The sequence below is a fragment of the Rhododendron vialii genome, chromosome 5a, assembly GCF_030253575.1.
Source record: "Rhododendron vialii isolate Sample 1 chromosome 5a, ASM3025357v1".
Lineage (NCBI taxonomy): Eukaryota > Viridiplantae > Streptophyta > Magnoliopsida > Ericales > Ericaceae > Rhododendron > Rhododendron vialii.
The window spans coordinates 37,019,480-37,037,387 of NC_080561.1; the positions used below are offsets into that span (position 1 = coordinate 37,019,480).

Genomic DNA, 17,908 nt, shown 5'->3' on the forward strand with positions numbered 1-17,908 from the left:
GCTCTATGATATTAAACACTTAAATATCTCCTCACGTTAAGATTACAGATACTCGTTGATTAAATCAAATTACCGACAATTATATTTAATCAACATCTATAATTCTTGGAGACTGTCCACTTAACTTATTTGATATGTCGGATACAAATATCCACCTGCAGAATTTGACATAATCCAAACTTATAAGCTTACTTAAGAGGGTATCATCAATCTTTTTTGGGGCATGGATTACATTGATAATTAATAACTATCATAAAATAATGTTGTGCCCTAACTTACTGAGACTTAATTATATTGACCCTAAAGAGGATCTCACTCTCTAATAAATCAAAGTCAACAACATTTGATAGATATACCTATTAATTATCTTTGGATTAAAAGCATAAACATTCATAATAACAATGAGGTTTTAATTGTCTTATAAAATTAGTATAAAAATGATTACCTCAAAGCGGTCTCGTTCAATACACACAAAGTGTACTAACACAATAGGTTGAAACTAGACCGTTCCTCGTAGTAAAGACTGTAAAGACCCGAAATTTTCTTTTAAATTTTAACATTTTATAAGTGGACAAATAATGGTTAAGTGTGAAGATTATAGTTGTGGGTCAATGTGCAAGAGTTTGAAATATGTGGGTGTTAGTGTGATAAGGTGCATGTGTGTATAAGTGTGTGTGCCAGGGGAAAATTAATCCCATTCTCTCTCCCGTTCCCTCTCTCGGCTCTCTCTCTACCTCTCTCACTCCCTCACCCAAAAACTCTCCTCCAAACTCAAAACCCACTCAAATCAACCTTCCATCATTCATCCCTACGCGTCTTGTGGTTCGTATCTCGTGGGTCTTGCTCGGAGGAGGAGTATTCAGTTGTTTTTCGAAGTTTGGAGAGCTAGGGCTTGCTCAACTTGCGTGGGTTTCGCTTCTCGACTTGAGGTAGGGAATTCTACCTCTCTTTATATGTTTTATGAGTGATTTGGTGCATGAATCGTGCTTGTAATGTCATGTTTAAGTTTGGATTGAAAATTCGTAGTTGCTGTCAGAATTGTCTGTTTTTCCTGGATTCCTACCGGTAGGCCCGTCCTTTCTACCGGTAGAACGTTGTTACTTTACCAGAAAATCGATTCCCTACCGGTAGGAACTTTTCACCTACCGGTAGAACGTTTGAGAAATTTCGTCAACCAGCTCAAACGTATAGCAGCAGCTCAAAAGCTGCTCAACGTACCGAACTTCTACCGGTAGGAATCCCTTACCTACCAGTAGGTCAAGCACGAACTTGAATGTTGGTTGAATGTTGGCCTTTCTGTTTTCAAGTTTTACCAGCAAGTCCTACCGATAGGTAGGTCAAGCACGAACTTGAATGTTGGCCTTTCTATTTTCAAGTTCTACCAGCAGGACTTGCTTGCCTACCGGTAGGTTGCGTTTCTATTTTCAAGTTCTACCGGCAGGAGATCAGGAGTTTGAGCTGCTTCTTTGAGCTGCTGCAGTATCTTTCAGCTGCCAGCAGGACTTGCTTGCCTACCGGTAGGTTGCGTTTCTATTTTCAAGTTCTACCGGCAGGAGATCAGGAGTTTGAGCAGTTTCTTTGAGCTGCTGCAGTATCTTTCAGCTGCTTCCTTATTTGAGCTGCTGCAGTATCTTTCAGCTGCTTCCTTATTTGAGCTGCTGCAGTATCTTTCAGCTGCTTCCTTATATCCTTCAACTCGCATATCGAAGCTTTTCATTGACTCTAATGAGTGTGTTTAAGTATCATTCCAAGTGTTTTGGTGAGTATTACTCGTATCTCACTTAGAATGACATTCAATGGACTAGAGTGACCATGTCTAGGGATTCAATGAATAGTATTGCAATCTGTTCTTTCTCCCGACTCGTAAAATTCTTAGATTCCTTTAGTACATGCTTTTACGGACTCCGAGTATAGAAACTAAAAAATCGGGCATCGTAGAGTCTAGTCGTGGATTAATATGTGGCTTGTAAAGGTACGAGAAATGTACTTAGAGGTACGGTGAGGACGTGTGGGATTATGGTGCACTTAAAGAAAAAGGCGTGCATTAATTAATTAGTCAGAGTCTTGACATGGATGACAGGTAGGAACGGTTTGAGATGTAATCAACGTAGTGGATTGGTAGATTGTTTAGAATGCTTGAAGTGAAAATCGATGGGAGAAAGAATTGTTTGAGATGATAAAACAACTTGTGTCCTTTCGACTCGTCAAGTCTTTTAATCCTTTTGACACTCTATCTATGAGGTTTAAGTGTTGAAACTAATGGATAAAGTATGGTAGGATTATACGTATGGGCTTGATACGCTATGTTAGATGCGAATGGGTAAACCAATGAAAAGGCATGAACATGTACATTTGTGGAGTCACGTAATGATTAATTAAAATTCAGTGGTATAACCGTCGAAGGGACGATGAAATTGATTATGAAATGATGTCGAATTGAGAAAAGTGTGAAAGGTGACCCAAGTGGTCGTTATTGAGGGAAAAGACTCGGGGTGACCCTATGCTCGAGGGAACTAGACCCGAGGTGACCCCACCTGATTATTATTATTAAGGGAAGAGACTCGGGGTGACCCTACGCTCGAGGGAACTAGACCCGAGGTGACCCTAGTGATTATTGATGGGAAATACAGGATTAAAGGAAGAGAAAGGTTTCGCAATAAAGGGATTTAATGGAGGTCAATGTGGACACGAGAAAGATTGTGTAACGACCCGGATTTTTGACCCAATTTTTTTTCTAAATATAATAATATTAGAATTATTTTCCTTAATGCAATTCTTTTTTTTAAATATAATTATGCATACAATATAATTATGCATTCTTTTTTTAATTTTCCTACACATACATGCGTACATGCACACTCCTTTTCCTCCCTCACCTCAAACTCCTTCCGTCTCTCCGTCTCCTACTCAGTCTCTACTTCCTCCCTAACCCTAAAACCAAGCCAAATTCGTCCATTCCAAATCCCATGAACCCAACCCTATTAAATTCACTCTTATTCTCTTCCACCAAAATTCTCCTATAAATACCCCACCCCATTGACCCATGAAATTTACACCACAAATATTTCCCACGCCCTACCAGTCCAAAAGAGAGAGAAAAATCAGAGAAACCCAAGCTTCAATCAATGGAGTTTTAGAGAGAGAAAGAGAGAGAGAAAAGTGGGTTTCGTACCAAGACTCAACCAAAACTCAATCCGACCATTCTAATCTCTTCCTACTACTCCTAGCATCACCAAGCATCGTCCAATTTGGTTCCAAAGTCTTCCGATCAAAGAACCCGAAGTTTTTCTTTCCCAAAATTCAAGATTCGTTTTTAAATCAATTCGATCCGATTAAAGGTACTATAATCCTATCCAACCTCTTCTTTAAGTATATTAAGTGTTTATATGCTTAACCCTATGTCCTGAACGAAAAAAATATAGTTTACTGCGCGTTTTCTGCCATATTCACCACTCTGATATTATTTTTGAGCCCGACATTGTATTTGTAATTATTTACGAAGAAGATGACTCTTTTGATATTTATTTTACAATCCGTCTGATATTATTATTATTTGAAACTACTGACTTGATATTATTTTCTTACAAAATAATATCATCAAGTATAAAACGTATTAATTATATCAGTTTAATTTATCTGATAGATTAAGTTGATTTTAAACGTTTCGAAACAACTTTGCGACCTTCCGAACATCGTTTATGACACCCGAACTATTTTTCCTAGACTTTTCACAACTCAAGGATCATAACTTGTTAAGATCATATTTTTTTTAATTAATTATCTATTTATTTAATTATTTATTAGTTATCTATCAAAGTTTACAAACGAAAAATCTTTGCGACCTTCTAAACAACGTTTTAACACCCAAACTAATTTTTCCTAGACTCCTTGCATCTCAAAGATAATATCTTGTTAAATTAATATTTTTTTTATTTAATTTACTATTTATTGTTATTTTTATAGCGTTTTCAATCAAAAATTCTTTACGACCTTATAAACCTTATTATAAATGCCCAAATAATTTTATTTAGACTCTCTACATTCTGAAGATAAAATTTTGTTAACCGCAATATATTTTAAACTGTAAATTATTTATTATCTATTTACTTCACTTTTGATCACTTTATTTAACGTCTTTATTTAAATAAATCCTGTGACCCTCCGAATCCAACTTTTGACACTCCACTGGTTGCGTAGGATCTTTAGGACTCTTATTTAGGTCATGATAAATACTCCAATATTTTTATCTAATTAATGTATTAAATTAGTTTTTAATTAATCTATTATCTTAGAATTAATTAATAAAAGCCCAGAAAATTTTCCTTTTAATTTATTTTAAAAACTCTTACTTTATTATTGACATTGTGACTATACAAGATTAAGGGCAACGGCCCGTTCATAATAAGTTACGTGATTACATTGTTTATTAATTGTTTTAATTATTATTGATTTGTTGTATATTGCATCGATACTTGATTTGAATGCTAGATTGGACCCTAGAGACATGGGGTGGTATTGCGAAATAGAACTCATCTAGACGATGCTAAATAATGGATAAATTGAAAAGTTTTATTTTTAGATTGCCTGCAGGCGGGATTTTGAGATGTGATGAGTTGGATGTGATGGTTTGAAACTGGCAAAGTAAGCCCAGTGTTGATTGATGAATGATGATTGGCAAAGTAAGCCCAATGATGAATGATGTATTGATACTGGCAAAGTAAGCCCAGTGATGATTGTGAAGTGGTATATAAGATAAGCGAACCCTAGTTATGATTCGGGCATGATAAGCTTTCTTTTGTTGTAATGAGAGGGATACACGCTAGGTACATAACTGAAGTGCAATCCGCGACAACAAAAGAAAGTGAGCTCATGGGACAGGGCATAGCTAGCGGTTGGGGAGGAAAGATCTCGCGGAGAGATCTTAGATTTCACATTAGGTTATGAATAGTAATGAACTGGCTTATGTGGAGAATATTTGTTTGGCTTCTTCGATTCAATATTATCTTGTTACCTGCTAATTGTAAAGTAAGAGGGGTGGTTGGGTTGAATTATTCTACTGGGTGATTTATCACTCACGGATACGTCTGTATCCTGGCAAATCGTTTGCTTCGGCGATCAATTTGCCAGTGGGCACAGGATTCAATGGAGATGATTCAAAGATGGTGCAGTTCAACACGGAAAGAATATCAAGAATGAAGATCTAGTATGCTTCAGATTTGTATCAAGTTTAGAGTCAGCTCTGAAGTTAATGTATTTTGAATCAGTAATTTATCTTGTGACTGTAATAGCTAAACTTTATTTTGAAAAATTATATTTATTTAGCAAATTTTCTTAAGATTTTATTTTATATTGCTTCCGAAAAGTCGAGGCGTTACAGATTGTACTACCGTACGAAGAATAATAAGATGTTTTGATTTGATTATAGACAAATGTGGAATGACGTGAGTTTAATAATGTAACTAGTTAAAGAAGTAAACGGCTAGTGACCTTGATGTGAAGTCTAGGACTCTTAGGCGATAATTTGCAGCTTGTTGATAGTCACTTGTATTATAGGCGTATCTGTCCATACTCATTCATTCTCGATGTATGATTCATTCAAACTACATATAGCTTGAGCTTAGAATTCTCTACTGGGCTAGTGTAGCTCAACCAAATCTTTCTTTTTAGGTTCTGATGCCGGGCAATAGATTGCATGCATTGTGTGCTTGACAGTAAAAGACTTTTGGAAGCTGACATCACTGGTTATTTCGTCATCTTTGAGAAGATCTCATTTCGTTAAAGATGGTTTTGTAAATAATTACTATTGAGTTTTCTTTTGACTAAAGTTGTAATTATCTAAACTTAAGGATTTGTTTGTAAATTAAACTGGTGAGAAACTCCTTTGGGTAACGTATATGATATGCGAGGTTTTTCTTTTATTGAAATGTATTACTTAATCATGTTGAAAATCGAGGGCGTGACAAAGACAGACCTACTAAAAACATTGTACTACAGTCCTACCAATAGTGTGTCCAGTTCCATCTAAAACCATGAACTATTTCTTATAGTTGACAAGAACAGATGATCAGATCTTCTGTGTGTAAGCTGAACTCTACACACCGGATCATCTACTTTATAAAATAAAAGACACACATGCACAACATACAATAATATTATGCAAACATTATCCATAAAAAAAAACTCATAAAAAAGGGATAAAACTGATTAATAAATAACAATAAAAAATATTTAATCCATTACACAAAAACATGATTTTTAGTATAATTTTCTAACACATAAATCTCAGTGAGTAAAGCGTTCTTGGAAACATGCAATCAAGTCAATTGAAGATCAATAACCACGAGACAAATAAAATTTATCTCATAAGTCTATCCCATAATCACATTTGACTTTCATTTGTAAGACAAATGTAGTTTGATTACTGAATTATCGATGCCCGTTCAATCTAACATTTATTGAGATGAGCTACTCAAAAAGCTCAACAAAACGAACAGTGATCAAATTTTTGAGCTCGAAATGTGCTGCCCAACTCCCTACAGTGCTTTTGAACTTTCAGTGACGAAATATTTTTCCTCCTGCACAAACAATAAGCTGAATTTTTTTTTTTAAGTTTTATCAACTCTTGGGGAACCAATTCATTGAAATTTGCTCCGACTTTAATCTGGTCATCTACTGCTAAACTCTGGAACTAATCCTCCAGATGGTATAAGTGATGTTCGGAAAAAAAAAACTGGTCAGAATATCACGAATTATGTAAAACCCTAACGGGAATGCAAACATAAATGATACAATGAATGAGATGAAAACTTGCTCCAACATTAATTCCACAAGTAGGTAGGCAGGCAGGTAATGCTAGATTAATAATAAATAGTAATTCAGCTAGCTCATAGACTTGAAGGTTTTTGAGGAAAGGCCCATAAGTGTCCTCATTAATTGGGTCACAGATTTTCTCCCAAGTAGAATAGGCATATCCCAATTAAATTAAAATTTCTTCCCGTGGTCCTGTTAGGTTCTGTGTGAGATTTTCAGTCCATTTCGATGATCCGAATCGTTATTATAGAACTCAACGAGAATAATAATGGTGAAAACCCTTTGATGACCCGGAAATTGGATTTCCAAATTAATTTGCACGCAACTTGACTAAATTTCAGGCCTTAAAATTAATGACCATGCAAACCCTCTGATGACCCGAAAATTTAAAATATTTTGCCTTTGTGAAATTCTTATCTTCACTTTGACCAAACTTTACGATAGGTTGAGAGGATCCACCGTCTCCTAGAGCTCTACTTTTCCAAACTAGTACTGCAGTCTTGAAGAATGGTAGGTTAAGTACGAGACAAAACGAACGAAAATTGCCAGCCTTTTTGACTTTAATTAATGGGATTGCACTCATTCACAATTCCCTTGGCCGACGAGCAAATGCAATGGATAGGATAACCCATCTGTGTATCGAGATTGAGGTTGCTTTAAGACCACCTCTTCCGCCATCCACACCATTCAATCTCCACAGCTGTAATCGTTTTAATAATGTGTCTGAAATTGTTCGATGCACGTGAATCTCATACAGTATATAGAGAGCCTACACCCATCGGGTAGTTATGAATGTATCTGTATCCAGATCAATGCATTCTAGTTTGTGCCCATAAAATTTTTGTTATAGTTTTTTTTCCACCTATGCATTTTTATGTTTGTTTTGCAACAAGTCTAATTATGCCTTTTGTTGATCTCTACATTTATCTTTTTATTTAAATTTAACTTTGATCTATAAAACAAATAAAGTAAACAAACATCTTTTAGAAACGAAATAAAAAGTTATATTAATCAATCTAGTTACAATGGAAAAGCTAGCTAATTATAAAATTCTAACCATAGGCACTCTTTTATAGAAGGTACACAACAAAAGTATAGGTAAAACACCGATGTGAAATTGATATTAGATATGTGTAGAAGTTTTTGTCAGCAGGTTAAAAAACAAGTACTAGTGTTTTTGTATTGTTCTGATTTCATTCAAGGTCTCGAAGGGAGGAAAACGTACATAAAACTTGTATTTATTTTTTATTTTTTGTTTCTATGTGAAGAAGTAGAATTTCTTGGATTTTTCTCTCTCAATAAAGCTCCCCACAAAATAATGCAAAATCTATGCAAAAGGCTAAATGGGTGCTTAATGCCTTAATGGATATGGAGTTAACATAAACATCATTATGCAATAGTAGTGCTAGGTGTAATGAAATTATTAACAAGCAAAATGTCTATAAAAATAAGAAGCAAAATGTCCATAAAAATAAGAAGCAAAATGTGGTAAGACAACAGGGTGAAAAACTAGTCCATGTCTATGCTTCTTCATTGTCTCATTTAGGATCTTATATCAAAATATTGATTTGAATTGTTCATTTCATAGGGGCTAACAAGTATGATCACATCTATACAAAGTCATCTTTACAAATATTGATAACGATATGAACGAACTAGATTTTGTTTAATATATAAAATAGATGGTTTAAGTGTTTAAATTTTTTTATTGTTATTTTAATTACTATTAAAATACAATCTCTTTTTATGTACTTATTGATACCGATCAAACTTATTATTACTTATAAAAGTTTCCACACTAGATTTCTAGGAAATGAATAATTTGAATCATTGTTTTAAACTCAGAGCGAGTTTATAAATGGGTATGGAGCGGAGCTGATCACTTTTGCTCCTGTGATTTTGCTGATGTGGCACTGCTTAGCTCGGCTCGACTAGATCCAATAGGCAAAACACTCCTTACTAAAAAATTACCCACAACTCTTGGGATACTGCCGTGATGTCTCAAATTCTTCCACCGTCATACATTAAATAGGGCTCGACACTAATTGTATGAATTTCACATGTGGCGATAGTCGATAGAAGCGCTTGAAGAACCACGAGACAATAAACACTAAATTAATCTCCAGAGATGCTATTGGTACAGACATACCAGTATATACATACCCCGCGTAGAAACCAGTTTTGAGCCCGTTTTGGGTTTAAAAAAATGATCAAATTTGCTCATTTTGTTTAAAATATTTTGCTCAGGATCCCTGCAAAGAATAAGCTAAATCGAATATCGGTAGAGGCGTTTACTATGCATCCAATTTTGTCCAAGAATTCGGGCTAGAATTCTATAGCAAAGTTGGATGTATCGCAAACACCCATAATGATATCCAGTTTCGTTGATTTTTTACGGAGACCCTAATGAATAAAGTATTTTAAACAAAATGAGTGGATCGAATTTTTTTTAGAACCCAAAACGGGCTCAAAACTGATTTGTACACGAAGGTACAGATTAAAAATATGTACCTTTATCATTTTTGATTAATCTCTCCTTCCCCTCCTGTTTTCGATAAGGTAAAAAAAATTGAAAATATACATGTACCGACCGGGGGAGAGAAAACGTACCGATGGCCTCCGGCGGGCCGTCTCCGGCTACTGGACGGCCGATCCGAGCCATCCAAAAATTCTAACAAAAAACATCAATGGGCTTTCGCGGGAATCAACGGCATCCGAGGTGTGTAGGGTACTTGATCTGAGTACCCATTTTTCGTGCATCCCGCCTGCGGTACATTTTCTCTCCCCCTCAGTTGGTACATATAGCATTAGACTTAGCAAAAATTTCTCATATTTCCATTTTTTGAGGTAAAGAACAAACACATTTCGCAATCAAACATAAGGACAAATGTTCATATGAAAGTGGCTAAAATCCTAGAATACCCTATGAAAATACTTAAAATTCTAGGGTACTGTATATATGAAAGTGCCCAAAACACTAAGGTACCCTATGAAAGTATCTAAAACTGTTAAACTCTAAAACAATATGAAAGTACTTAAACATGTTTTGGCCTTATGGCTAAAAAATTCAAAAAATTGAAGGAGCTCTATTAAAAATTATTTTGTTTGCATCAATGAAAATTATTTTACCATAGTTAAGACTAATTTTCCGGGAAAAATTAGCCCCACGAGTCCACGACCGTTAGGAACTCCGTCTTCGTCCGCACTGGGTCCCCTATTGTCCCCCAGCTCAGACGAACCGTCCAACTACATTCCGACACGTACCGGAACAGCGCAGCTGGCTTCACGTCATTCTTCGATCCGTTAGAATATTCCGATTCCACATGGCATTAGTCTCTCTCCAAACTTAAAAAATGCCATGAGTACCGACCGGCCGCGCAGAGACCGTCTCCGGCCACCGGACGGCCGATCCGAGCCGTTTCAAAATTCTAAAAAAAAAACCGATGGTTCCTTGCGGGAACCAATGGCATCAGATGCATGTACAGTGCTTGATCTAAAAAATGGTGTTTAGATCAAACACCTTACACACATTGAATGTCATTGATTCTCGCGTGGGTCCCATCGGTTTTTATTGTAGAATTTTTGAACTGCTCAAATTGGCTGTTTGGTGGCCAGAGACGGTCTGGTGCAGCCAGTCGGTATGAATTCCCTCCGCTCGGTCGGTACCTATATCATTTCATTTTTATTAAAAAGGAAATGCCATTAGTCGCGTGTATATAATATTATAAAAATAGAGAGAGAGAACAGGAAAGTTATGGCTACCGATGAAATGGGTACGGACAGGGCACATACAGTGTGGACCCTACTTCGAAATTTCACATAAATGATCCATGTCGTTCAATAATTTTAAAATAATTTTTGAATATACTTTTAAAAAAAATCACCTCAATTGAATATTCATAAGTATTTGGTCTACTCTTTCAATTTTTCATTTAGAAGTTAGGATTCTAAATTATGAATGAAGAATGAAAGTTTGGATCGAGAACTCAGAGATATCCAATTGAGCTGGTTTCTTGCAAGACCATTTGAAAAATTATTTTGAATTGCTCGGATTATTCGTGTGAAACTCCGAAATGAGCCCAACAACCGTAATGCACGGGCCATACCCATTCCATCCGTACCCATAGAAGGACCGAGAATGAAGAAACGTAGGGAATTTCTCCTTTGTCCTTTTCTTCTTCTTTTTCCTTTTTCATCTTCTTCTCTGAGCACATAATATATAAAGCGAAGAAAAAGCACAGAGCGGGAACGCGTACACCTTCAGCTTTCCTCTTCCCAAGTGCCCCCCCCTCTCTCTCTCACGCCTCGAGATCTGAGCCTTTCCTTCAACTCTTCTCACAGAAGGCTACTTCTTTCATCACTTCAGGTACGTTTCAACTTCGGTTTTCCGAGCGCTGAGATCTATCTTCTTCTGCAGTTTTTTTTCCCCCTTGTCCTGGTAAGGCTTCAGTTTCCAGCGTTTAATCGGAGTTTTTTTTTTTCCTTCCGATTCAACGTCGATTCTCTTCAAATTCCGGTGTATGCTTACACCTTTTCTAAATAAATGCACGTGCGTGCATGTGCTTGTGAATTTGTTTGGGGATTGTTGTAATTTCGCGTTCTAAAGTTCAGCTGAGACACTTGAAAATTTGGTGCGATTTTTCTGCGTTTCGGCAGATCTGTGTTTTTTTGTGTTCGTAGCACATAATAAGTCTTTACAGTCTCAATTCGTCCATTCATTCCGGTAATCAATGGTTTAGATTTTAAAACATTCTTCCCACACGACGAGTTCAACAAAATCTAATCATTAAAAACACTTTTTGTACGAAGGAGATTGCCTGGACCAAGTCTGATTTAGATTTTAGAAAAAGACTCTTCAGTCTCATCTCGTCCGTTCATTTTAATAATCAATGGTTTAGATTTTAGAAAAAGACTCTTCCCGGGAAGTAACTATTTTTTGGAGTCTTTATATAATCTATCTTACTGTTAAAAATACTTTTGTGCGGCGGAGATTGCCCGGACTGCTAACACATACGGCAAAGAAGTCATTTCCTATTTTTTTTTTCTAGGGCTGAGAAGTAACAGAAGGGAATAGTTAATGTCTATCACTACGTTAAATATTGTAATTTAATGTATATCACTAGATTGAATGTATAGCATAATCATAATTTGGTTTGGCTTTGACTGATAGTTGAAGCATATTCGGGCACTGAGAATAGTTTAATGAGTATCATCACTGTGCCAACTTCTGATGATAAAATATCCCAAAACCTATTGAATTGAGGTCAAGGTTTGAAACGATGCATTTCTAATTCAGTTGAGGTATTTTGGCGGACCTTCTATCTGCCCTACAGTTGCTGGGGTCTTTTAATCCTGATATATTCGTCGGTAATTTCCTTTAATCGGTAATTTAGTTATCCTTGATCTTTTGTTAGACCATGTTTGACTTTTGTGTTCAAGACTTGTCTATTTGTCATGTTAGGAAGTATCAAGGAAGTATAATCGTAGACAGAGCGAGATTGGATTCCAGATTTGATGTTGGCATGTTGCTGGGTGCAAATAGTTAAAACATGGCTTTGCTAAGTTGGATGTTCCGATTTTATCATACATAGGTCCAAAGAATCATGTTATGACCACTTCAATTTACTTCTGTCTGTCTTCGTGCTTCATTTAGTGCATTTCGTGTGAATTATTTGTGATGACATTTCTTAAGATTATTAACACACATACGAGGCTCCAAAATCATGTGACCCAACTGCCTGTGGCTTTTGAAGTGTGGTTGTTCCATCCTTGCTATGTTATCATGTGTTTAAATTCTGTCTTATTTCATAGTCATAACGCAATTTAAGAGCTCAGAAGTCATCTTAGTTCAAGATGCATCTTAAATTTTAGTTTCTTACGTGTTTCCTTCCCTCCTTGCGGAAGGGTGGTATATATGCTACTTCCCATTTTCAGGTTGTTTGTTTTGCTTTATAGTGCAAGTGGCTGGACCACATCTACATTTTTGGGTCATAAGAGTTGTAAATTTCTATGATATGAAGTATTTCTAGGTTGTGTAATGTATGGTCAAGGTCATCAGTGACTCCAATATAAGGGGTTATGTGTGTTATGTGTTAGTGTTTTTATTCTCCGGATATACCTTTGATTACTAGCTTTGTTAGTTTACTAGACATGAAGCAATGCCCATTTCTCTGTCAATGGCAGTTTTCATCTGACGCAAATTTCATATGGTCTGCAAGACTGCAATTTACATTATGTATTTATGGGAAAATGTAATCTGGCTCAATTTCATTAGAATTTTGGGACATGGATGTTGTTAAAGTGCTTCATTTTATTATAATGCCCAGTAATTTGTAAAGTTAGTCGCTAGTTTTGTGTCACAGAAGAGAGAAACCTTACCGCCGTTATTGTTGTCCATGCAGCTTGCAAGTATGGATCTACCTACCGAGATACCAAACAAAGCACCTAATTCTCATGGTCATGGATCTCATGGGCCTCTTAATGAAAGAATTCTTACATCCATGACCAGAAAATCAATTGCTGCACATCCTTGGCATGATCTTGAGATAGGTATTTTATTATAAGGAATTGAGTGTTGATACAATTTTCTTGATTTTTACTGATATAATATCTCTGGTCTGTAATTCTGTCCTTATGATTCATTGCAGGACCTGGAGCCCCTGCAGTTTTCAACTGTGTAAGGATTCAGAACTTGATATGGCTGAATTTATTGGCTAATTTTAGCATTCTAAAAATTAGAGGATAAACACAAGGAAGACCAATTGTAGTTCAAGTTGAATATTTTTTGTTGGAGGAATAGCATAACAAAATCAACAGTTTTAGTTTTAAACACTAAGCATAGTTAATAAACCTTTGAACTGGTTACATGACATGAAGAGTAGAGGTAGACAGTCACATAATCCCCAAGTTTTTGAAAATATCTCAAACTGCTAAAATTCGCGAGAACGATGGAAGCACGAGCGCAGTGCGAGGATTGACTGCGGGAGCGCAAAGCATTTTGAAGGACTATTTGACTAAGGGTAGACCTTATTTGATGTGTTCCCTTTTGGAGTTTGGACTTCTGAAAAACCCACACAATTTTGTCCACAGTTTTGATGTGGTGTATAGTGTTTTGCCCACTTTTCTGTTTTCTATTTCGAATTATGCTTCTAAACAACTGCACGTGTTTGCTATTATGGTATTTAACCAACTTATTGATTTTGTTTAAGGTCCCACAGTACCTATGGGAATACATAGAAAACAACTGGCAGTATTGCCTTAAAAAATTTGTTCTGGTCTGTTTTTGCTCAAGTACTATTCTAGTCTGTACCATGTTTGTGCAAAGGGGATTTAGTGGCTGTGGGCATAAGCTTCATCAGATACTTTGCTATCCCATGATTAAGGAACCTGGCAATCATCAAAATTTTGCTTTATGTAGTGGAGACAGATAATTTTGCTTCATGCTCTTTTGTTTGGGAAAATGGAGGGGGCATTTCTTATACCAGGCAAAATGGCTTTAGTTCTTTGAGTCCTCAAAAAACGTATACCAGCATCGTTTGTGATACGCACTTGGTTTGAAGTTTCAAACAAGTCCTTACTAGCTAGTACAGATGTGAATTTTTATCACTTTAGAGATAGTTTTTTTCATTGTATGTGTATAAAGATATTCTTTATTTTACCTTCTGTCAATTTTACAAACGACGAAATGGATCCTCTCCAGTCTCTTGGAGAAATTGGATGGCCATTATGACCCATTTTTAGGCTCTTTCCATTTCCATTTCAATTATTGGGACGGTCCACCATTTTAGACTTCTTCGAGAACATCAAGTATGCAAAAAATCATATTGATCTGATATTGTGTGCTATGTTTGTGTAACACTTTTATCTTGGAAATATGGCTTTTGAAAACATTGCAACACTTCATAGAAATCCATTTTCTCAAGATAATCTGTTACTATGAAAACATATCAGACGATAGCTGATCAACATGATTTTTGGCGTGCCTAATGTTCTCAGTGAGGCCCAAAGAGTGAAGGTCCCAATCACCAAAATAAGCCTGGAAAGAGCCTGAACATAGGTCGGACTGGACCGTCTAGTCCCTCCAAATGGACTGGAGATGATCCAATCCCTTGTGCAAACTGCCCATAAACAATCACAGAATATCTAGAGGTCTCGCTTCACACATACTCTAGAATAAATGTGTTAATTATTTCAGGTGGTTGAAATCAGCAAGGGTAGTAAGGTGAAATACGAACTTGACAAGAAAACTGGAATGATCAAGGTAATCATGACTAGTCAGTTGCCATATCAGTAGATTTTTTTTCCATCTTACAAGGTTGCTTAAGCCTATGTATGTTTGCAGGTCGACCGTGTGCTATACTCATCAGTTGTGTATCCACATAACTATGGCTTCATCCCTCGTACTCTCTGCGAGGACAATGACCCCCTGGATGTCTTAGTTATTATGCAGGTGGGCTGTTTGATATGCAATCACTGACATTTGCAATTATTTGCTTACCTTAGCAATTATGGCCAAATATTTTGTAACCTGCTTCTGGTTCCTTATGAGATTTTAAATTTTGGGGACTATTAGCTTGGTCAGAATCTTTCGAAGGTATTACTATATTGTTACAGTGAGAGAGTCAGAGACCTATGAAAACAAGTAGTTATAGACAGAGAAGTGGAAGAGAAATGCTCATGTGGTGTCTTTTAGAGTCTTTCTATCTGTGAAGAAATGAGTGAAAATGTTTAACATAACAAATCAAAAGAGAACATAATTTTCACTGCAAGGGGTGGCCCCTTGGTTGGCTATACTGGTTCTATTCTGCCAGGTGTATTATTGGACAGCAAACCCTGTTCAGATAATGATAGAAAGACATATTTCAATCCATAAATGAACACTGTCTAATGACCTTGAGATGGGTTTTACATTGCAAATTTAAGGGAAAAAGGTTACTCTGTACGTAGAAAATTGATGACTTTGTTAAGATGTCATTTTTCCATTTTTTACCTGATGACAAGGTGTAGATTCTCACGTGCTCCGGATGGGGTAGTGGATTTTAGCAGAACCAGTGGATTTTATTGCAGGATAATTGAATTCTAAAGTGACGAGTCACCATAATACACTTTTTTACCACCCAAATGTTACAGCATTGGAGTATGCGTGGTCCGATTTACAGTAGCCTTGCGGTTGCACCTCAATTGGGTGACATAGTCCACTACAAATTCATTTCCATATGCACATGTAGTCCAGATTTTTATTTTTATACTGCCATGCAATGCTTTACCACAAGCTTTTACGAACAAATACAGGAGCCAGTTCTTCCAGGATGCTTTCTTCGTGCTAAAGCAATAGGTCTTATGCCTATGATTGATCAGGCATGTATACTGTCCCTACATTTAAGTTTTGATAGGCTGAGTTTGGTTCAGCTATCGGAAATACTAACCTTTTTCTTGAATGAAGGGTGAGAAAGATGACAAGATAATTGCAGTGTGTGCTGATGATCCCGAGTACAAGGGGTATACTGATATCAAGGACCTGCCACCACATCGATTGGCTGAGATTCGCCGCTTCTTTGAGGACTGTATCCTTGTAAAACTTTTTCATTTATATTTGATCAATTTTTGTGCCTTGCATCTTTGATACGATGTATACAGCAAATATTTCTACCCTACACCGTTCGTTTTCTTCCAGAAAGCTGCAAAATGAAAGGAAATAGAAGAATGTAGTTTTCTCTTAACTAGTAAATAGACAAGAAAAATGAGAACAAGGAGGTTGCCGTTAATGATTTCCTGCCTGCCTCAAAAGCGGTTGACTCTATCCAGCAGTCAATGTAAGTGATCAATTATACTATGTTTCAGTGTTCTTTTTCCCATTATACTTAGTATGTGTGTTGTATTGGATGGACTCATCCATACAGTCAACATCAAGCTGTTTGCTTCACAATAAACAATGATGCAAGATTGAATGAGCCTTGGTAGAACTGACTACAGAAGAAGCCATTTGTGTTTCAACCATACCCTGAAGGGCCTAGCTTCTGTGACTTCGAATTAGTTTTCAATCCTTCCGTTATCTTACATTTACCCCTTTTGGTGTTGAAAGCCTGTTTGCAGGGATGAACGTCTGCTCCGTAGTTATGGTACTATCCACGTATTGATTGGATAATTTTTATGGGATAGCCCAATTTGAAAACTTCTTTTGATTGACCTCTATTTTATGAGTATTCAACATAAATATTGCGTAAACAACTTCACTTGTTTCACATATTACGTAATTGCATCGATGTGTTTTTTAGATAGCATCGATGTGTTTTTTAGATATGTATGTATGTGCCTTTTGCCTTTTCTATTAATACAAATATCATTGAGGTTGATTTATTCAGATATATGATACACCATAAACTGACAGATTTTTGATTTCTTGGTTATTCTATTATAACACAGAAGAAAGATTATAGATTTCGTGAAACTAATTTTTTTTTAATCTTTTTCTTATCTTACCGTGGTCTCCATGAAATGATTTCTCTAGCTTTGTTCCAGCTGGTGTTGGTTGCTAGATTTACACCCATACATTTTTTTTTTAAAACTCGGCAACACCCATACATCGTTAGAGTTCCATCTTTCACTTTGTAAGGATTTTCATCAATTAATACTCTGCTTGTCATCAATCTCATCTACATGGATTATGACCTTAAATCTTATCGTGTTTTTTCTGTTCAACCATGTAGGGATCTCTATGCGGACTATATCGTGGAAAGCTTGAGGCGGTAGTTCACATTTACCATAAACATCACGCTCGTTGGTGCTGTTGGTAGTTTATCTATATCTTGCTTCATTGTCTTCAAATCTTCTCAACATTCCGCTGCATATGAACCCGTGGATTCACATTTGTGGGCTTGTATCATGTTAACGGATGAATTGTTCCTTATAGTTCATGGTGATGGTGGCGAAATCGCTCTCTATACATTGACAGTAATGAAACTTACAAGTTGAAGCTTCTGCCATTTGATGTATTAAAGTATTTTTTGTTCACTACTACTTATTTGCTGCCATTATTTGTAGCGAACCGGGGCCAAGTGGAATGATTTTGTCAGCTTTCCCATGTCTTCTAAAACTTGCC

The 17,908-nt window shown here is 36.3% G+C and overlaps 1 protein-coding gene across 4 annotated transcripts; it reads left to right on the forward strand.

Moving 5' to 3' along the window:
* Window positions 1–10,885: 10,885 nt before the first annotated feature.
* Window positions 10,886–17,792, forward strand: LOC131326345 (soluble inorganic pyrophosphatase 1). 4 transcript variants are annotated; one of them, XM_058359098.1, is made up of 9 exons: window positions 10,886–11,176; window positions 13,212–13,359; window positions 13,458–13,486; window positions 15,005–15,070; window positions 15,152–15,259; window positions 16,102–16,167; window positions 16,253–16,373; window positions 16,541–16,622; window positions 17,517–17,792. In XM_058359098.1, the coding sequence occupies exons 2-9, from the start codon at window positions 13,221–13,223 to the stop codon at window positions 17,557–17,559; spliced, it is 654 nt and encodes a 217-aa protein (XP_058215081.1). In that variant the 5' UTR covers window positions 10,886–11,176; window positions 13,212–13,220; the 3' UTR covers window positions 17,560–17,792. The 4 variants fall into 4 exon arrangements, with proteins under 4 accessions (XP_058215081.1, XP_058215083.1, XP_058215082.1 ...); XM_058359100.1 differs by lacking the exon at window positions 10,886–11,176 and adding an exon at window positions 11,795–12,177; XM_058359099.1 differs by lacking the exon at window positions 10,886–11,176 and adding an exon at window positions 11,977–12,194.
* Window positions 17,793–17,908: the final 116 nt, after the last annotated feature.

Excerpts from the sequence above, each read along its gene's own strand:
- LOC131326345 (XM_058359097.1), top strand. The coding sequence starts at position 13,206 with ATGCAGCTTGCAAGTATGGATCTACCTACCGAGATACCAAACAAAGCA. Across the intron at positions 13,360-13,457 it reads TTGGCATGATCTTGAGATAG|GACCTGGAGCCCCTGCAGTT; the intron begins GTATTTTATTAT and ends GATTCATTGCAG. Across the intron at positions 16,168-16,252 it reads TTATGCCTATGATTGATCAG|GGTGAGAAAGATGACAAGAT; the intron begins GCATGTATACTG and ends TCTTGAATGAAG.